Genomic DNA, 23043 nt, shown 5'->3' with positions numbered 1-23043 from the left:
TATCGCGCAGCCAGGGCGCCCTTTCCTGCTCTTTCGCATGCCTGTTTGGATCAGAAGCTAGCCCAGGCTTTCTCTAAATTGTCACTGCGGCACCTCCATCCAAATTCACTACAAAATGAAGTCTGAGAGGGTGGGGGTAGAGGACTCCAAAATGGATGTTTGAGCAGTTCGTATCAGTGCCGAAAACTCCTTCGCTGAACACTACAAAAATTTCAAGCACAGCCTATCGGCCATAGATAGTATCAACTGCAGAGGCAGTGTCTTTAGTTCCTAGTAGTTTTTGAACCCGGAGCTTTTTTCTTTTTTACTGGAAGTTACTAGATCTTACTGTTGAAATGTTAAATCGTTTAAAAAAAAGGATTGAAGGTTTATTCTTTGAATTACCGTTTTGTATACAAGAGTGAACAGTTCAACACTTTTTGAATGCTTTTTAAATGGCTATTCTACATTGTTGAATTTTACTTTTTGCAGATTACCTAAATTTGCAGTAATTTTTCATAAATGGAGTAAGTGACCGTTGAAATAGGCGAAGTTACTTAGTACTTTGGCTTTTGAAACTTAATATGAATACCAGTGTTAGAAACAAAAGTACATGTAAGGAATTATGTTTACATACTTACAGTTGAATTTGGTTGGCAAAGCTATATTTTCATTTTATTGTGATTGCTAGTCTGATGGGATATGGTGGGATTCTTTTTGTAGGGTTTTTTAGTTTGGGGCAGAGGGAGGAGCTGGCCAGTGTTACAATGAGGGCTTATTACAAATTAGCTAGAAACAGTCTTTAATAAAGACTGTTGTGAACTTCGTATTCGTTTTAATCTTTGCTGTTGTGTTTAACATGTAGATGTGTTAACTTATTAAAATATTTGAAACCTCCCCTATCATTTTTTTTAAGATGGATTATAGCATTGGCTTGCATAGTATTTTGAATTGTTACTGTAGACAAAAAGTTTGGTATAGTCTGCAGGAAATTCTTAGTATGCCAAGGCATTAAAAGTGAACCTAATAAGAAGCTGTATTACTGTTAAGTATTGTATTTGTAATTTTAGTACTTGAAATTATACTGTAGAGGGATGTGAATAGATTTAATGACTTAAAAGTGGTTTTAGGTTTTTGTGCTTTTGTCAGCAGACTAAAAATGTAAAGGCATAAAATTATGTTTGTAAGATGCGTTGTTACTTCTAAACAAATTTATGGATTGATACCTTTCTTATGAACTATATCCCTTTAGGTCCATAATGCCAAAACAAATAGTTTATCTTTAAAAAAAACACTTCATGAGTAAAGTTGCAAAGCAGATTGCTTCTATTTATCTTTTTTAAACTTCAAATAGAACAAAAAACTTTTTGTAAGTGCATCTTACCAAGTTTAGATACTAGTTTAGAGGTTGAGGGAGGGGAGAAATGAAGGAGGAAGTTACAGGAAAAAATATGTTTATGTACTGTTTATGTGAGTCTCACCCGGGGAATAGATTACTGTCTTCAGCCTTAACCTGCTGAGGCTATATACTTGTAGGGAAGTTGTTTCCATGCCTCTTCAGCTCCTCTTCTGCACTACCAAATCTCTACTGACATCACATTTCCCGCCAGATGAACATGAACCAGAATCAGTCAGAGCATTTTTCCCTTGTCTGTTTGGCACCTGTGCACAAAATTTTTCACTGAGTAAAATTAGTAAGACTGGCTTGAGTATGTTTGCCTTAGCAAATGGGACAGTTATTTTTCAAGCTGAAAAATGAATTTTAGACATGGACATCTCAGAAAATGAAAGAATTTAAGTGATTTCGTAGGGATTTTTTTTTCCCCACTTAAAAACATGCTTAAGTAATCTTACTTTAATTACTCAAATTACTGGGAATTATGATCAGTCTAAGGAGAGCTTTTTTTTGTGGCTGTACTTTCTAAAAATTTTACTTTGGGTCAATTCCACATATATAGAAAAGTTACAAAGGTAGAAATGAGAGTCACCTTGAACCCTTCACCCAGCTTCCCCTTATGTTAATATAACCAGGTTAAATTTGTCAAAACTAGGTAATTTACTATGATACAGTATTATTAACTAAACTACAGACTTTATTCTGATTTCACCAGTTTTTCCACTGATGCACATTTTCTGTTCCAGGATCCAATTCAGGATTGCATATAGTATTGTTGTGTTTAAAATCAAGAGGAAATTGCCTCCCCATCCCCTAATCAAGTGGAAATATAAGTATAAACTGCAACTTTATACTAGTTTAGTTTGGTATTTTAGGATTAAAGGGGCATTGGAAAACCAATCAGCTGTTGCAGATTTGTTTTAAATATTTTCTATTTAGAATCTATTATAATGTGATAGGCATTCATCCTACATCCTGGCCAAGAATGTTTGGTTACCTTCAGTACAGTGCTGAATAGGTCATAACAAGGCAGTCTCACCTTGTCGTATAGCATGGCCTCTCAAAATTGATTTGATGGTAAGACTCCTTCGTACTTCATTATGAAAAGTTGTGTCAGTAGTTTTAGCAATAAATTAGGAAAAAAAAAGTAGACCTTTATGTGATTTTTTTTTAATGTGTTTTATTGAGGGGGGAGATGATTAGGTCTGTTTATTTAATGGTGGTACTGGGAATTGAACCCAAGATCTTGTGCATGCTGAGCATGTGCTCTAGCACTTGAGCTATATCCTCCCCCCAAGTAGACCTTTACGTGGTATTATTTTGTCCAATTTACGTTTGTGTGAACTTGTGGATTATTAATTTGCTTATTTCATTTGTACTTTAGTGTAATAAACTGCACAAATAAATGTTATGAAAGGCATTGCCTGAATTTCAGTTTAACTTGTAAATTTAGTGAGGTATAAAGTGAATGATAGTTTATTTCAAAAAAAGGTTATTTTGGCTGTTACTTAAAATAAGACCAACACTGTCATAAGGAATTCATTGCACAGTTTTTTTGTTTTTGTTTGTTTGTTGCAGTCTGTGTTCTTTACTCTTCCTTTCAAGATTTTAAGGAACTTAAATACTTGCCGAAGAATGGTTCTTAGTTTGTTTCTACCTTAGCTTCACACTTGTACATGTTTTTAGCTATACTCCTTCCTTGCCTATTTCTGGCTTTTGTAAAGCCATTTGTGTAAACTTGAGAGGTTAATAATATTTTCCAAATGCGATGTAATAAGTGGCTATGAATTTTTTCTTTATTCCCTTCCACAGGTATTATCTGAGACGATATCCTTGGGTCCTCCCCTCCCCCCTCCCATTTTATGTCTGGTTACAGTGGAGAATGCCTTTGTAATGAATTGCTATAGCAGCATCCCAGAGCTACTTAGTTATGGTCTCTTTTACCATGTGATTATGTGTTTGTATACAGAGGGATACTGGGACTACCTTCAGTTACAACTTTTTACAATAATGCCAATGTCCATTTTAATTGCGGTTTTGTTAGTTGTCAATAAGAATATTAGAATTACTGAGAGAAACACTGGTGGATTTTCTTTTCAGTGTGTAAGCTTAATGTAGGTTATCTTGAACCTAAACCAAATACTAGTTCTTGTCTGGGTTGTGTGTTTTTATGTCTCTCTCCCTTTGTAGCCTAACATCAAATATTTTTACAACTTTTATCTGGTCTCAGGTGATTTTTAATTTATCTCTTGCTGGTATGCTGCTGATGAAATTTCTCTTGCAAGTGAATGGTCTTAGTAGGCTTTGTAGTTTTGAAATATTTGGGGCTTATTCATTGTGGAATTGGTTTAAAATTGGTGTAGAAATTTTTATAGAAGACTGGTATCTCAAGGTCAGTTTTATTGATCCATTTTTCCTGTCACTTTCTTTGCAGTGATTTTAAAGTAAAATACTTTTATTCATTCAATAAATATTTATTGATCATTGTGCTACGCACAATTGTATGTTTTTCAAATCTGTCCTCATAATCTTAGTCATCATAAGGGTATTTTAGGATTTTGTAGTGTTTTACAGTTTATAAAGCTTAACACTTTGTTAGGTTCTTATGACCCTGCAAGGCAATATTTTTCCCATAAGGAAACTGAGTCTTGCTGTAAATGACACATAATTCCACAGTTCTAGCTAGAGCTAGAACCCATTATGAGTTTTTTCTTTTCTAGGATAATGTACTCCTCTTCTCTAGGCATTTATAGTCTTAGCTTAAATTGTGAAAGCCTAGTACTTTCTGATTTAGTGTTCATAAATATTTTTTGTATATGCTTTTCACCTTAGGTTTACTCAGAAAAGTTCAAATACATAATTTTGTCCTAGGTTTGGGGATTTCCCTTCGGTTAAGGGCCAGCATTGTTGGGAAAAGTGGTACTGTAGTTCATTTAACTTGTAGAGAAGGTGGTGCTTGGGTAATGTTTACTCAGACTTGTCATTTGAATAGTCATTTATTTTCAGGGAATTTCTTGAACTAGAAAGCTGTTCACTGATGGTTGAATATCTGCGCTTCTTATGATCTTGTTAAGAAATACTTTAGATGCCATTAATTTGACTTTTTATTTTAAGGATGAAAAAGAGACAAAATGCCAGTACAGTTGTCCCGTTGTAACTGGGTTCTGCGTCCTTGGAGGGCTACCTCTAGTACACCATTTTATGTAAGGGAATTGAGCATTGGGGGATTTTGGTATCCGCGGGGTCCTGGAACCAAGCCCCCGGGGACACTTAGGGATGACTGCATTGTAAAATTAATTTGTATCTGATATACTATATTTTTTGACATAAGTTGAAAAAATTGTAAGTTTAATGCTGGTCAGAAAAAATTCAAGGTCTATTCTCCAAAGGAGAAGAACCTTGAAAAGATAAGGATTGGATCTGAAACACTATACTTTAGTGTAGATTTCAATATAAAGTATAGATTTAAATATCTTTACTCTACTTAAAATAACAAGAGACCGAAATGGAACGTGAATTGTACTCTACTAATGGGAAAAATGACTTAAGCTTGTAATTTCTATAGCAGACAGACGTTGAAGAATGATATGCAGCTTTAATGTCTGGTGCTTCACTTTAATCTTTTAAGTTTGATAAGTTTAAAAGTTTGTATTTAAAAGATAGAGCATTATTTTAGTTCATGCCTTGACATTTGTACTGGGTCCCACAGTTTCTCTGCCTATATTGTCTTCTGCCTTTCAGTCTCCTTCATCGGGTCTTAGTTTATCTTTGTAAAGCACAGATCTGATTGCACCATTCACTTGTCTTAAAACCTTTTACAGCTTTTATCCACTATCTGTAGGATAAAGTTCAAACTCCTTAATAGGATCTACAGAGTTTACTGTAGGCACTGATAAAAATGTCTAGTCCTGTTCACCATTACTTTTTTCTCTGAATATGAGTTTTTTCTAGATCCTCTCTTGAACTCCAAACTACACATTATTCTTTAGTTTCTTTTTGTCTGTGACTTTATTATTTCTATATCTTATTAATATCTCTGTCTCTCTCCTTATTGCCCTCATTGAAGTCTTAAATTTTATTCAGGATTACTTTCAAAATCTCTTATGTGAAATCTTTTTTTTTCCCCCATCTTTCTGTGTTCCCCACAAGTGTTTCGATCATATGCCTAGTGCACACCACTATTCACATAGTAGTGACATGTATGTGTATGTCTGCTTGAATAGATTATGAACCATTTGAACATAGAGACTGTATGTCTCATGTACTCACCCATATATGCTTATTTCTTCTTGGCAGATATACTCACATGTCTTGATTTGAGTCATTAAACTGTGGTTCATCCATTGAAATACATACTCTCTAACTGTGTCTACATGAAAATTAGGTAGTGAATCTCTTTAAGAAACTTAGGTTCTTTTGGTTCTATAATATTTGTATTAAATTCTGTGGAATGGTTTATGTTGAGAGAACAGTATTTGTCTTAACCCCTTATAAAAAAAGTAGGTCACAGACATCCTTTGAGAATATGATGAAACCCTAGATAACACCCCCTCACCCCACGCCCCCACTTTGTCAAAAAGTTGGTATGCTATTTTAGAGGATTCAAAGATCCCTTGAACCCCAGACATGGATCCTAGGTTGAGAATTCTGGGGTAGATATGCTCATGTTTTCATTGTCTAGTGGTGTGTGGAGTTATAGGAAATCACATATAGTTCTAGAAGGAATTGGGATAGGAATGGCATTATTTTGATGGTGAGTAATTCATATAGGGTCTCATTCCCCATGTCCCAATTCCCACTGGTCTTAATGGGAGACAAGTATGGTATAGTATTTAAGGGCCTGGGTTCCAGAGTTAGACTGGTTTAGTTTTAAATCCTGTTTGGGCCTTTGATAGCTATGTGATTTTGTCCCTTATTTTCTCTTCTGTGATCACAATAACTACCTCATACCTAGTAGGAGTGTTGTAAGGAATAGATGATATAATCTTATAAACCCCTATCACGTTGCTTGGCATATAAAAGAATGGCTGAAATGTTAGACATTACTGTTACCATTCCCTTAGAAAGTATATCCTTTGACATTGATATGTTGGGTTTTATTGCTTTCTGCTTTCCTATGTTAGTATTTCCAGTCTTGTCTAATCCATAAAATACGGGGATATGGGGATACCTGAGATTCTAACAGGTTACCGAATGCAAAATTGATATATCTGGCGTTCTGCTGCAAACTTAAATAGAGGTAGTAGGTAAAGCAACAGTCTGTATCCTCCAGCTTTTAGATTCTAGAAGAACCTTTTAAATGGGGTGACTTTGCAATGTAATCACAGAGCAGTAACCTTTCCTCATTAAAATTTTTTTGGGATCTAATTTTTTTTTTTAAAGTAGTCCATGGGAAAAGTGAAGAATTTGATGGCTTGCTAATGGAATCACCCTCACCATTTTACTCTGGACTACATGAATACATGCTAGGAAAGAGTAGCTTTAATTGTTTGATTTAAAGTTGATAGTAATATACAGATCTTAACTTTTTCTACTCAGATAACTTGATGACACTGCTCTAATAATGTTTATTTTTTGTACACAAATATAATGCACCTGATTTAGTGATATGTTTTTAGAGGGTTTTATACTTTATTGAACTCTCTTCAGTGTTTGAAGTATGTTTGGTTTGAGCTGTCTGTAATCTTTTCTAGCTACTTCTACTTTTATTTATTTTTACTTTATAGCATTAGAGATCATAGGTGAGGGATTAGAAAATCAGTTTATGGTCATAAAATAAAGAATATTCTAATTGAATTTTCTTTCCTACTCAAATAGCACGGTTATCTTTGCAATAACAAAATTGGAAATGATAATTATTGTGGTTTATATAGTACTTCCGTATTTGAACTCTGTTTTGCTACTAGGAAGCCTTTCATTTTCAGGTGGTAGGATTTATATCAGTTTTTAGAGATTTTTGAGGATTGGATCAAATATACCACAAATACATATCACATAACATTTTTTGTTTTCTTCATCCAGACAGGTGATTTGGCTTCTGCACAGTTAGGAGGAGCACCAAACCGTTGGGAGGTTTTGTCAGCCACACCTACAACTATAAAAGATGAAGCTGGTAATCTAGTACAGATTCCAAGTGCTGCTACTTCCAGTGGGCAGTATGTCCTTCCCCTTCAGAATTTGCAGAATCAGCAAATATTTTCAGTTGCACCGGGATCAGATTCATCAAATGGTACAGTGTCCAATGTTCAATATCAAGTAATACCACAGATTCAGTCTTCAGATGGTCAGCAGGTTCAGATTGGTTTCACAGGCTCTTCAGATAATGGGGGTATAAATCAAGAAAGTGGTCAAATTCAGATCATTCCTGGCTCTAATCAAACCTTGCTTGCCTCTGGAACACCTCCTGCTAATATCCAGAATCTCCTACCACAGACTGGTCAAGTCCAGGTTCAGGGAGTTGCAATTGGTGGTTCATCTTTTCCTGGCCAAACCCAAGTAGTTGCTAATGTGCCTCTTGGTCTTCCAGGAAATATTACCTTTGTACCAATCAATAGTGTCGATCTAGATTCTTTGGGACTCTCGGGCAGTTCTCAGACAATGACTGCAGGCATTAATGCTGATGGACATTTGATAAACACAGGACAAGCTATGGATAGTTCAGACAATTCAGAAAGGACTGGTGAGCGGGTTTCTCCTGATATTAATGAAACTAATACTGATACAGATTTATTTGTGCCAACGTCCTCTTCATCACAGTTGCCTGTTACTATAGATAGTACAGGAATATTACAACAAAATACCAATAGCTTGACTACTACTAGTGGGCAAGTCCATTCTTCAGATCTTCAGGGAAATTATATCCAGTCGCCTGTTTCTGAAGAGACACAGGCTCAGAATATTCAGGTTTCTACAGCACAGCCTGTTGTACAACATCTACAACTTCAAGAGTCTCAGCAGCCAACCAGTCAAGCCCAAATTGTGCAAGGTATTACACCACAGACAATCCATGGTGTGCAAGCCAGTGGTCAGAATATATCACAACAGGCTTTGCAAAATCTTCAGTTGCAGCTGAATCCTGGAACCTTTTTAATTCAGGCACAGACAGTGACCCCTTCTGGACAGATAACTTGGCAGACATTTCAAGTACAAGGGGTCCAGAACTTGCAGAATTTGCAAATACAGAATACTGCTGCCCAACAGATAACTTTGACGCCTGTTCAGACACTCACGCTTGGTCAAGTTGCAGCAGGTGGAGCCTTGACTTCAACTCCAGTTAGTCTAAGCACTGGTCAGTTGCCAAATCTACAGACAGTTACAGTAAACTCTATAGATTCTACTGGTATACAGCTACACCCAGGAGAGAATGCTGACAGTCCTGCAGGTGAGTCTGGCTTAAGTCTTGTCATGCCATAAATAAGTTTAGTGATTTGTTAATTTATAAGGAAACTTTTGCTTTAGGTGTTTATCAGCATCTGGCTATCTTTAAAGATTATGATACATTTCCTTATGTCTTTATGAAAAGTCACCATCAAATGTGTTCCATATTGTTCTTCACTGAAAGTTTGTAGTTTTTGAAGTCAAGGATTCATTTCTCTATTATGACAGTTACATTTGTAGTTTTTCATCACTCAATTTTATATATGTTTTCACATCTGATTAATATTGTCAAGCATTACAAAATTTTTATTTGGCAGGTAAGGTGTCTTTGCTGTCCTTGGTGTGATGTAAAGTAAATGTTTTATGCATTATATTTAGTGGGCAGTCAGGTTGGCACAGTGAAAACATGGTACTGGGAGTGGGTGCTGTTTATGCTGTCTCGCCCACTAGCTAGCTGTATGGTTTTGGCTAAGTTCCTTTTTCTCTTGCAAACTCAGTTTTCTCATCAGGTAAAATGGGGTTGTTGGACTAGGTAACTATATCTAGGGTAACCCAAACCTAAAATTCTTTGATTCTGTGATAGTTTATTTTTACAAGTGTGAGGTGAGCCTTAAACTCAGCTATGTTAGGTATATTATTGATAGTATGGGTAGAAATTTGAGAAGTCTACTCTTTGTTGTGTAAGAATTAAATAATACAATTTTAAAAGAGATAGTATTATCATTACCTTATTAATGTTATTTATTTAGATAATGTTTTATCAAATATTTTGTTGTGTACTAAATCCTTACTTTCTTATACTTTGCTATTTGGTTTTTGGGGAAATTTTGCTATTATAACCTTCCACTGAGTCAGTGATTCCAAACTCTTAAATTGGTACGCTTGGATTTAATTTATTGAGGTAATGGTATTACCTTTTTTCTTTTGAGAAAATTGCGATATCTAGAAAAGTGGAATTGTCTTGAAGCCTCAGATTTGTACTTGGATAGTCTTTAATTGCATTTAAACTTTCTGAAGCCATGGTTTAGAGCAGCAGTTCTTGAAGTGTGGTCTGTGGACCTCTAAGGATCCCTGAGACCTTCTCAGTGGTCTTATGATGTCAAACTGCTTTTCATAATATTAGTAAAATTATTTGTGTTTTTTGTTGTGTTGACATTTTCTCTGATGGTAGTCAAAACTACTGTGTCTTAGCACAAATTAAAGCTGTGATACCAAACTATACTAGCAGTTGTATTCTTTATGACCATGCTCTTGCAGTTAAAGAAAAACGCTAGCTTCACTGAAAAATGACCTTGATGTACCAGTCAAAATAGTTACATTTACTAAATCTTGACCCTTGAATGCTGCATGTCTTTTTAAAAATAACAGCTTTATTGAAATATAATTCACATACCATAAAATTCACTCTTTAAAGTATATAATTTAGTAGTTTTTAATATAGTCACAGACTTGTACAGCCATCACCACTGTCTAATTTTAGAGCATTTACAGTATCTCCCCCAAACCCCATACCCATTAGCAGTCACTCCACATTCTCCTCTCCCCTTTGCTCCTGGCAACCACTAATCTACTTTATGTCTCTTTGGATTTGCTTTTTATTTCGTATCAGTACAATCATACAATACATGGCTTTATGTGTCTGACTTTTCATTTCATCTGTATTATAGCCTTTATTAGTACTATATTCCTTTTTGTGGTTAAATAATATTCCATTAGGTGGATATACCACATTTTATTCATTTATCTGTTGATGGACAACATTTCCATTTTTTAGCTACTAAGAATAATGCTGCTATTAACATTTGTGTAGTTTTTTGGTATGGACATGTTTTTGTTTCTTTTAGGTATATACTTAGAAGTGGAATTGCTGGGTTGTATGTTTAACATTTTCAGGAACTGCCAAACTTTCCAAAGTGACTATACCATTTTACATTCTCACCAGTAAAAGGGTTCCAATTTTTCTACATCGCTACCAACACTTATCATTATCCTCCTTTTTGATTTTAGCCATACTAATAATGAGTGTGAAGTGGTATCTCATTGTGTTTATGATTTGCAGTTCCTGCTGTATTTCTGTATTCTTTGTGACAAAATGGGAAGTGTACTTTAATAAAGCACTTCTGCTACATACCAAAATAAGATGATTGTCTTTGAAAAATACATATATATATATATATATATATATTTTTCAGTTGAGCAATTGTGTGAGTTACAAGCTGAAGTAGGTGCTATTTTCATGAAACATGTTTTACTTGAAAGACTAACTGACAAACTATGGTTATTAAGAGGCTTGTGTATTTAAGTGACAGATACTTTCTTAAAAAGATACTTTCTTTAAAAAAAATGAATTAAATGAGCCTGTCCCTTAAAGGAAAAATTCCTGACTGCTACCAATAATAAAATTTGGGCTTTCCAGCAAAAATTAGAATTTTGGAAAACTTGAATCTACTACTATGAACTTGAAAACTTGTTAATAATTAAATACTTTTCTGATGAAATGGACAGTGATATTAATATTAATAAGTAGGATTTTTTTGGATACTGTACTATAATGAAAAATGCCAACATTTGGAAGATCTTTATGATAACTCAGTGAACCAGTGGTTTTCAAATGACCAACTCATGTTACAGAATCATGGATGAGTAAAAGATCCATTCAGATTTCGAGATTTCAACTGACCCTTAAGGAACTACCACTTGTAATTTGTATAGTATCAAAGGATACCCACAGTCGGCTGAAAGGCTGTCAGATTACATCTTCCTTTTCCAGGCACATATCTTTGTGAGACTGGGTAGTCTTCATATGCTTCAGCCCAAACCACATATTGCAACAGATTGCAAAAGCAGATATGAAATTCCAGTTGTCTTCCTTTAACCTAGATGTTAAAGAGATTTGCAAAAATGTGGAACATGGCCTCTCTTCTCTTTAAACTTTTTTGTATATTTTTAGAAAATTGTTTTTCGTAAAATACTAATTTGTGTTGACATGTAATGGATTTTTTATTTTCAAATGAATTAAAAAATGAAAAATTTCTCTTCTAATTCCTAATACAGTAAATACTAAAATATATACCCTACATGAATAAAAGCTTCTTAGGGACCTCAGTAAATTTAAGAGTTTAGAATGAGTCCTGAGACCAAAAAGTTTGAGAATACTGGTAGAATGACACACTTCTGAAGAATGACACACTTCTGAAGACAGTGGATAGTTTTTAGAAACTAGTTTTTAAAGCTTACACAAAGTTAAAATTATGGAGATTATATATGTTAGAAAAACACCTCTAGAGAATTGATCTGTGATTTTGTGATTTATATTGGTCATGAAATTAGTTTGACATAAAGTACCAAGTGCTCAGTACAGTGATTTATTTCCAAAATACTAATACACTGGCAACACTGTTTGAATTAAATATAAAATTGAATTTTTAGGGTGATAATTTATTAGTTTCTTGAATGTTGGCAAGGAAGGGTAAAATAAAGAAGCACTCCAGAAGACCATTCAGTTAGAGTTTTTCCCCCAGTTTTAAAGGAATGATGAAAGGACTTGAGAAAATAAAAGTTAAAGAGAATGAAAATTAAAATGCTGTGTAGTACACAGCAGCATATTTAGAAATAAAAACCAGGAAATTGTAATTTGGGGATAATTTGGTAATAGGAAAACTATACCGTGGTGTACTGTCTTAATTGACAAGAAGGAAGAAATTATTTTAGGATGTGTTTTATGTGAAAATCAGAGTGAAAAAGTTTTGTCTGTATTAAAGCATAGTTTGCCCAGATGAAATGTTTAAAACTTTGACACCGTTGGTTTGTATTTTCCTTTTTGGTGAGTATGGAAATAATATAACAAATTTCCAAAATAAGTGAAACCACACTTTTTTTTCAAGCAGGGCTCTGAAATTTCTTTGACTTTTTTTTTTTTTTTAAAGCTCTCCTTTAACAAAAATGACCTCTATTCCAGCCTGTTTTAAGAGGTGAATCTGACTCTGGGCCTCTCATGAGGGGTATGTTTAGTGCCTTTTATCCTTTAGAAACCAAACACCCATCTTCCTTGGAAAATAGAGCTTATTGGACCTGAAGCAACAACCCCATTCTCACTCCTTTTATTTCTTCTGTTCCTTGCCCACTGAGAAATGCATGCTGTTTTTGAAATTTAGTTTTTACTTTGTCCACCATTTGCTATGTATTTGAAACTGAGTGAGAGGAGACAAAGTATGAATTTACGTTATCTTTCCAACATCTTTTCAAGTCGGAAAATTTCCCCCAAATTCAAGCCAAGAGTTATTCAGTTTCTCAAATTTTAGTTTTCTATGAGATTTTGACTTTATCCTTTAAGAGTGGACATACTTAAAACTTGGTATCATATACATTTTTGAATATTGTCATAATTATACTGCTTGTATAGTTTTTTTTTTAATCCTGTTTAACTTTTAGCTGCTTTTTTTTTTTTGTAGGATGAGCATATCTGTTAAGCATTTAGGTCAGGAATTATATCCTACTTAATTATCTATTAATACAAATAAAAAGACCCCACATGAGAAAGAGCTGGGAGTCGGAGTCTCTGCTTAAAACCAAGATCTGGAGTAGGGTTCCTTTTTGTAGAGGAAAGCTTTGGGGGAAAAAAAAAGTTTGTTACTGTCTCTTACTCCAAGGTATGACTTAAATGAGGATGTACACTTAACAGAGATGAGAAGAGGACATAGGGAAATAGGAGGACATCAAGACAGTCCTGAAATCAGCTTCTGAACCAGTCTAAGCCATTGAGCTGTTAGTTCAGCGTCTAGATTTATGGTATCTCCAATATTACCTCTAAAGCCTGGATCTGCACTAGGGTGAGAGAGACTTGGTGGAGACACTTGCAGAAATGCCAAGCATGGGGATGTAATGCAGAGAGAAAAAATTTGTACTCATTGTAAGCCTGAAAACCAAAATTCCAAATTTCATCAATTTTGCCTTCATCATGTAAGATAGCCAATAAAATCAACAATCAGGAGATGAATTCATGTCCGTTTTAAAGAAAGATAATTTTAAATTCTGTTAAAGACTTTAAAATCAGTATGTTTATAACTGCCAGTGAAATAAAGGAAGCTGTAGCATCTTTAAAAAATGAAGTGGAACAAAAAGGTAAGATGTGTAAAAGGAACAAACAGAAATCCTAGATAGGAGAAACATTTCATTGATTCTAAGATACATATTGTTTAACATTTTAATATTTCTGAGATCTGAGTATATCTTACAGTCTGTGGCACATCAGTGTTTAATTTACAGTGCTTTTTCTTTTTTTTACTGGTAGTGTGTTTTGTTAGCATTGTCTTAAATTAGATGAAATAGGAAAATTTGGGGAGACAAACAGGAGAACCCTTAGGCTGAACATAGAAAAAAATGATTGAATAGTAAAATACTAAGGAATTTACCCAGAATATAGCTTAGAGATGACAAGCAATCAAGAGACTTGAAAGATAGATTGAGAGTTACCAACACAGAAATTTCAGAAAAAGAAAATAGAATGAATGGCAAGAGAAGCAGTATTTGATGAGATAATGGCTGAGAATTTTCTTGTGTTGAAGATACGTAGTCTGCAGATGAAAATTTTGCTTCAAGTTCACCCCTGTCTTAAACTAAAATTATGGAGAAAGAGAGGTGATCTTGAATTTTAACAGATAGAAAGGGCAAATTGCTAGCATAAAATTAGATCTACCAACTTCTTACCAGCCACACATATTCCAGAAGGTCAGGTAGTAAATATCTTTATGTACTGAGAGAAAATAACCAGCAGCCAAGAATTCTATAGCGGTTAAAATCCTACTCAAGAGTTAGAATATAATGAAGACATTTAAAATAATCAAGGACTGAGAGTTTATTATTCAAATACCCTTATGAAACTACTGAAGGATTAAGTAGAGAAATAGACCCAGGTGAAATGAGGGCATAATAGTGATTACAGTGGGTAAAAATTAATAATTTAACTGACAGTAAAATAGTAGTAACTTTAAAAGTTACAGAAAACTTTAGAGATACACAAAAACAGAAATGTATAGTGAACCTTAATGTAACCACCTCCCAGCTTCAACCATTATCAACATTTCTGCCGTTCTTCTTTCCTCTATTCCCAGCATTTAAAATTTTACTCTTGCTGGAGTATTTTAAAATAAATTTCAGACATTGTATCATTTTACTCAAAAATGCTAATGGAGTGAGTGATTCTCAGTGTGTGGCCTGGGAGTCCCCAAGACTTCTCATAGGGGTCCCTGAGATCAAAGTTATTTTTGTAATGATACCAAGATGCTATTGTATTTTACTTTCACCTCACGGATGGAATTTTTCAGAAGTTTTATCACAAATCATATGTGATAAGATGATACATTGAACACAGAAGCAGACAGGAAGATCTAGCTGGTTTTTTAAATTGAAGTATATCTGATTCACAAAATTGTGTTAGTTTCAGGTGTACAGCAGAGTGATTGAGATATACATATATATCCATTCTTTTTCAGATTCTTTTTCATTATAAGTTTTTACAAGATACTGAATATAGTTCCCTGTGTGTAGGTCCTTATTGTTTACCTGTTTTATATATAGTAGTATGTATCTGTTAATTCCAAACTCCTAATTTGTCCCTTTCCCCTTTGGTAACCATAAGTTTGTTTTTTATGTCTGTGAGTCCATTTCTGTTTTGTAAATAAGTTCATTTATATCGTATTTCTTAGATTTCACATATAATTAATATCATATATTTGTCTTTCTCCGACTTAACTTCACTTAGTATGATCTAGCTACTTTCTAAGAAGCCAGATATTAAAGATAATTCGCCAAATTGTCAAACTATTCTTACTAATTTTTAAAAAAATGTGTTTTTGGTAACGAGATGTTACTTACGTTAACACTTAATGAATTTGTTACTTTAAAGTTAATAAATACACCCTTTTAATTTTTCCAGTTTTGATTCCTAATATGGTAAATATTATGTAAAACGTATGTAAACAAAGACTCTTTGAAATCCTCAAATTTTTAAAAAATTGATTTTTTTCTATTTTTTATAAAGACAGTTTACATATAATAAAATTCACTGTAAAATTTTAGTGTGCAATTCTGCAGTTCTGTTAACTGCACACAGTCGTATAGTCACCACCATAATTAAGATATAGTGTCATTTTATCACTCTTCATTCCCACATGCCACTTCATAGTCAACCATTCTCTTTCACCCTTGTTCTCTGGCAAATAGATGTAGCTCACATAACAAAAACCCCTTGAAGTCCTCAGTAATTTTTAAGACTTAAAATGATCCTGGTATCAAAATGTTTGAGAACTGCTGTGCTAACGAATAAGGATTTTAAGAAACATAACCACAGTACCATTATTTACAATACCGTAAATTTATAGTAATCTCTTAATATTATGTAATATCCTTATTTAGTGTTCTCCAAGTGGTTAAAAAAATGTCTTTTTAGAATTGATCAAATTAGGATTCAGATAAGGATAGTGTCTTTTATTGGTTCATGTGCTTCCAAGTCTTAGCTTTTCAAATAATGGTTTTAGTAGCTTTTCATTGTTGTCATTTGGATTCATTATTTCATTAAGGTTTGCAAAATGATTTTTTAATTTTCTCATTTTGTGTTTGTAACTGATTTTTCTGAAAAGAACCTTCCCTTGTTAGCTCTCTGGTTACCACGAAAGCACATTTGTACAAGAAAGGATAAACTATTAAACCCATCCCTTGTATTTATCTGTTTTCAGAATGAGTTGATGTCTTAGCTGCCTTCAGACATTCTCTGCATTTTTTTAACGTATCATTATAAGCTCATTTTTTTTATGTGTGTTTTAATACATGGAAGTCATCATTCTTGGTAGTTAATATTTATATTGTTAGGAAATGGAATGCTCAGCATGAAAAAATTAGGGGTGTGGAACTGGTGGGGTTGGTTTCTTGGGTAAAGAGTGTCATTTTTAGGAAGATTGTCTTTATAGAGAATAGTTTTAGCCTTTTTACATCAATTTATAATATGGATATAAGTAATTATCAAGAGAAAAAAATGCAATTATATATATTTTTTAATTAAAACTATTTTTTGGAACAGTTTCAGGTTCACAGCAACATTAAAGAGAAGGTACAGAGATTTCCCATATACCTCTGCCCCAACACATGCATAGCCTCCCTTATTATCAACATTCCTCATCATAGTAGTACATTTGTTATAACTGATGAACCTACATTGATACATCATAAACACACAAAGTCCATAGTCTATATAATAAACTCTTGGTATTGCATATTCTAACAGTTAGATAAATGTATAATGACATATATCCATCATTATGATATCTTACGAAGTATTTTTACTGCTCTGAAAATCCTGTGTTCTCTCTATTGCAAAAATGCAATTTTTAACTTCTAAACTTGGGAAAGAGGTAGAAAATTATCAATCCAACAGAAAATAGGAAAGAAGTGTAGTAAAGAAAAAGTAATAGCAGATGTAGAAATTCAGGACAGTCCTGACAAGGAAACAGGAAAAAAAAGTACTAGTAATCCCATAGCCAGTAAAGTTGTTAAGTTACTTGCGAGTATTCTGCTGTATAATCTTCCAGTCTTTTTTCTGTGCTGATTGTGTGTCTTTATAAAATTGGGGTCATGTACACAGTAGCTTTATAACTTTTTTCCAAACAATATATTATGTGCATTTCCCCACATCATTAGTTTTCCACATAATTATTTGGTTTTATTACCTAAGTGTATTTGTGCGAGTATTTCATGATTTAAGTAATCCTCTATCATTAGGTATTTAGGTTATTTCTCATTTTTACCTGTTACATAAAAATCTTTCTCATTATTTCCTTATACAGAAGTTTTTGAGGCTTTTATAAATATTGCAGAAACACTCTCACCAGCATTGTATATGAGTATGGGTTTTTTTTGTACTCCGATATCATTTTATCAAATGGCACAGTTTGGGGATGGTATAAATAGAATCAAATACATTCATTTAGTATTGGGGAACTTGAACATTTTTGTATATTTATTGACTATTTGTGTTTGGTCAGTTCCCTTTAATGTTTTTTGCATGTTTTTCCCCCACTACTGATTTGTAAGAAAAATTGTTTTTTTTTTTTTTTTAAAGACATCTTTATGTGTGAGGGACATGAGTCTTGCCACATACCACAGATATTTTCTCCATTTATTTGCCATTAAGTATGGTCAGTGGTGAGTTTTAGTACATGTAAGTTCTTACTACACTTTTTTTTGAGTAAAATAAGTTAGAAACTTTGAACCATATTTTTGAGCTTAGTTTATATTGATTTCCAAGTCATCTAATGCAATTCAACAGTTTGTGCAAGAAATTAGGAATTTCGAATAATTTCTATGACTGGAAAAATACCTAGAATACATTATGTGTCTTTTAAAATAAATCATTTTAATGTATGTTTTTGGTCATACTTGTTATTTTCTTAGTATTCTATGGAAAATTGGTGCTCACAGATCCATGAAATCCCTTGAGGATGGTCCTTACGGAAATATCCATTTAATTTAACATTGGTAAATATAGTGACAGTATTATTGTCATATGGTACATATCATACCTTTGGTATATGTAATACCAGTATTTTGTATCTATGTGATTTAAACCATGGAATCTTAGGTCATCTAACTCAGCTCATTAGATACATCTTCAACAAATGGCTGCTCAGTGTCTGTTTTAAAATACTTTTTCTCTTTATTTTCTGAAATAGTATATGAATTTTTATATTAAATTTATATTATATTTATGATTAACCAAGTTTACCCCATAATGTAGTAATAATGTAAATTAGAATTCTGGATGGACACAACAGATTGGAAGTCATGTAATTAATGTGTGATTTTCATTAGTATGCTTTTTTGATACATTTTTCTATAGTTCTATATTATTTTTAATCTAAGAGAATAACTTTATTAGAGCTAGTCTTTAACCTGCTTGGTCATTTTAGTGGTTCTTGGCGACAGATTTTTGTATCCAACTTTAGTTTGTGGGAGGGTACCTGACATGGGACAATTCATAAATCTGTCTCATAAACTCTCCTCTGATGAATAGTACCATCATCTTGCCAGCAACTTAGATTAAAGAAGTCAGTCATCATTCATTGAGTCAACAAGTGTTTGAGGTATACTACAGTTTTCCAGGTAATGATTTTTAGGTTCTTTGCAACAGTAAAAGAGACAAAAGTCCCCACTCTCATACCTTTTGTATTTTAGTGGATGAAGACAAGTAAACACAGTAATTTTATATAATTAGTGTTTAAAAAATAGAATAGGGTTATGGAATGGTAGGGAATATGGAAAAAGCATGGAGGATGGTGGTTATTTTAGGTAGGATGGTTAGAAAATACCTCCTTATAAGGAGGTAAAATAGAAATTCAGATCTGAACATTGAAAAAGGAGACTTACTGAGATATGGAGGAAAAGGTAATGAACAAAAGTGGCTGGCGTTTAGTGAATGGGAGGAGTCAGAAGATGAGATTGGAAGTAGGCAGGGGCTAGATGATAAGACCATGGTAAGGACATTGAAATTTTTTTTTTTAATGTGAAAACATTGGAGGGTTTTGAGTAAGGACATGACATCTTAAGTTTTCAAAAGATACCTGGGACATTAGCAGGCAAGGCTGGGTGTCAGGGCTGGGGGTCAGGGCTGAGGGTCAGGGCTGAGATGACAAGAGTAAGCGCAAGGCTAATGCAGTAATAACAGGTAAAAGAAGATAGTTTGGCTAGGCTAATAATAAGGGTTGGGTAAAGGGAGAATTAAGACTTCTGTGGTAGCTTTGTTAAATTTGAGCTACCTAGTAGATATCCAGGTGGATGGTTTAGGTTAACAGTTGGGTATCAGAATCTGGAGCTCAGGTTGGGCTAGAGATAAAATTTTGGGAGCCATCAATGTAGATAGATGTGACTAGATGGAAAAATTTGGGTCATAGCTTTTTAACATTTGGGTGTATGGTAGACTCTCACAGGGAACTTTTAAAAAATTCCAAAAACTTGTGTTCACCTTCCTCCTAATTCTAAGTTAATTGCTCTGCATTAGGCCTAGGAAAGATGTATTTTAAAAGCCCCTAAGAGATTTCTGAAGTGCAGCTGGTTTGAAAATTAGTAACTTAATAGGGAAAGAATATAGATAAAGAAGAGAGTGGAAAATACTATCATTCTAGGCCTCAAATTAAGTTTCTAGATTTTTTTCAGATGCAATGTCTAGTACAGAATCAAAGGTAATCAGGCACATGAGGAGGTGATGTGCCATAAATTAGAACCAGTAGAAACATCAGACAACAGAAATAACACTTACTGGAACTTTAGATACCAAAAGTAGGCTAAAACAGCTGTTTTTACTATGGTCTAGGAGATAAAAGTCAAGCTTGAAAATTTTTAACAAAGAGTTGGAGACTATAATAAAAATGACATGGCAGATTTGTAAAAGAATCAAATACAAATTCAGGGACTGAAACTTAAAATGACCAAAATTGAGGAAATCCTTGCTGAATATGAGGACATTTTCGACATTTTAGAGAGCTACAAGTAGAGGAGGAGTCAGTAGAGGAAACAGAAGGCACTTCCAGCCAAGAGTGATACCTTGGAAGCCAAGTGAGTAAACTGCTTAAAGGAGAAGTCCTTAACTTTTCAGATATTGTGGAGGGTACATAAGATGATAAAGAATGGGAATCTAGTTGTTGGTAACAAGTGGTTCCAGTGGCATGTTGGGGAGAAAAGCCTGAATTGAGTGATTTAAAAGGAGATGAAGAGGAAGTAGCAATAGTAATTACAGTAATTATCTAATGTTTTAAGAATTTTTTCTGTTAAGAATGTTGAAATATAGGACATTGTAGTTGGAGGTAGGCTTGAGGTCAAGGTGGGCTTTCTTGGGAAAGTCTCAATAAAGAGTAAGAAATTGATGATACAGGAGGAAGGTATAATAGAGGAAAATTATTAAGAACATGAGCTAGATGAAATACAGGACACAGGTTTAGAGGTTGACCACAGAGTGGGGATAATCATGTTTTAACAGGAAGGGCACAGGATAGAGCTTTGCAGATGCAGTTATGTTGGTAGGAAGAGAAGGGCATTTTTGTCAGATTGCTTCTAATTTCCTTTTGTAATAAGAAACAGAGATGGGTGAGGAGGACAAGTGTTAAAAATTTAAGAAGGAAGAAGGCATGAAATGGTCATCTGAGAAAACTGGAAAGTGAAATTATTGGTGAGGCATAGAATTGCAGGAGTAATTAGCACAGTTGTTTTTTCTCCAGTTATGTTTAGCTGTTTGTATGCAGATGCAGGGTTAACTCTTCCCTGTTTCCTGGTTGGGAGTTCCAATTCCTTTTGGTTTTATCTCTGCCAGTTTTTTTGATCTGTTCTTCCTGTCCATTCTTGTTTTATTAGTCTGGCTTTTATTGTTCTCCTAGGCTATTGTTATAATAGTTAATTTGCTTTTCATGCTTCTAATCTTTCCTCTTTCCAGTGCATTTAAAATTCTTTATGGAAAATTTATTTCTTCAATAAGTGATACCTGCACAAGGCATACATTCAAAAAATATATGAAAGAACACTCATTAAGGAGTTAGTCTTTTTCTCTCCTTATCTAAACCCCTCTGTTACTCTCCCTAGAGGTAGTCATTATTGCCAGTTTTTTTTTTTTTTTAACTATGTAATATCTCTGGCGGAAGGATACATTTACAAACATTACCATCCATGTATATTCTCTGCCAGTCTCTGAAATTGTACTCATTCTTCTACATTAAAAGTTTTTACGTTGGATCTCTTAGTATTACAAGAATAGAGCTATCTCATTCTTAGCAAGGGCAGTGACAGTATTCTGTTGAACAAATATCTTGTCATTTAATAAGATCCTTATTGATGGGTATTTATATTCAGTCTTACTTCAGATTATACGGCAGTGGATATCCTTATATACATATTTTTTTCCTCTTATGGAAAGTATGTATATCTTAAGAATACATGTAGAGATTATGTATTTTTTTAATTTTGGAAGATATTAGAAGTTGTTCCAGTATATACTTTACATCAGTTACCTTCCCTAAACACAGATCTTCTTGTTGCCTTCTTTAAAAATCTTCACTGGCTCTTCCAATGCCTTTATTTTTTATTTCAGCTGTATTGAGGTATAATTGACACATAAAATTGTATTCTTTGCCTTTAAATTGAACATTATTGAGTCTACCAATATGTATACAGTTCAGAGTTCCAATACCGGGCATACAAAGATGAATAAGATACTTCTTGCACCAGAATTGTTCATACTCTGAAGATAAGACCAGGGATTTTCAATCTCCACATTATTGATATTTTAGACCTGATAATTCTTTGTTGTGGTGGCTGTCCTTTTCATTGTAGGATATTTAGCAGTATCCCTTACTAGATGCTGGTTGGTCCCCAACCTCTTCATTCGTGACACTAAAAAAAATGGCTCCAGACATTGCCGTATGTTCGCTGGAGGGCAAAATCTCCCCTCCTTTCTTTGAGAACCCATTGGGTTAGGCAGTCATGTAGAAGATTCTAATGTAATGTGGTAAATGGTATACTAACATTGAACTACAGTTAGGAACAGAGAAGAGTAGAGAAGTAACCTTTGAGTTGACATCTTTCAAGGCTTAGCTCAGATACTACCTCATCCCATAGCCTTTCTTGATTCCTGCCTGCTTTAAATTTCTGCTTTTTAGTTGCACTTGTTCCTTTTCTATTATAGTTAACATAATTGTCTCCTTTTGGAATTCAGCAATCATTTCTTATTCATCTTTCTATCTCTGTGCTTTTTGTTGAGAATGAACAATGAAATATCAGTAATAGATACAGAATAAACATAGATTTGTGTGGCAACATATAATGGAAATTTTACCTGTTTACCTCTGGAATAATTTTGTTCAGTTATGTGAGATGCCTGGTACTTGTTTATTTTGTATTACTTCCAATTGTGTAATTGTGTTAAATTTATAGCTTTTTAAAGGTTCTTGATATTGAGAGTTATATTTTAGAAACCAACTTGCAAACCTATGGGAGAAAAAAACCAAGAGAAGCAGAAGGAATTTTAGATTTAGTCTTGTCTGCATATGAGGAGATTTAGAAGAATTAAAATCCAGAGGCGTGGAAGATCAAAGAGAGTTCTGGCTATGTCAGGGAAGATTTTATGGAAAAAGGAGAACTTCAGTAGAGGAATCTAGATTTCTGTAGGTAGAAAGATCAGGGGAATATCTTACCTAACAAGGCAAAAAGCCATATAAATGAGAATAGGTACAGCCTATCCATAAGGTAAGTTTAATAGC

General features: G+C 33.8%; 1 protein-coding gene across 1 annotated transcript in view; it reads left to right on the top strand.

Moving 5' to 3' along the window:
• The window catches only part of SP3 (Sp3 transcription factor), a 47090-nt gene that overhangs the window by 1627 nt on the left and 22420 nt on the right, over window positions 1-23043 (top strand). The window contains exon 4 of the mRNA XM_031451679.2: window positions 7397-8756. Coding sequence (XP_031307539.2) covers window positions 7397-8756 — 1360 coding nt within the window. The remainder of the gene's footprint in view (window positions 1-7396; window positions 8757-23043) is intronic.

This window comes from Camelus dromedarius, chromosome 4 (genome assembly GCF_036321535.1).
Source record: "Camelus dromedarius isolate mCamDro1 chromosome 4, mCamDro1.pat, whole genome shotgun sequence".
Taxonomy (NCBI): Eukaryota; Metazoa; Chordata; class Mammalia; order Artiodactyla; family Camelidae; genus Camelus; species Camelus dromedarius.
The sequence above is the reverse complement of the archived record's forward strand: the minus strand, read 5'-3'. Positions and strand labels throughout refer to the sequence as shown.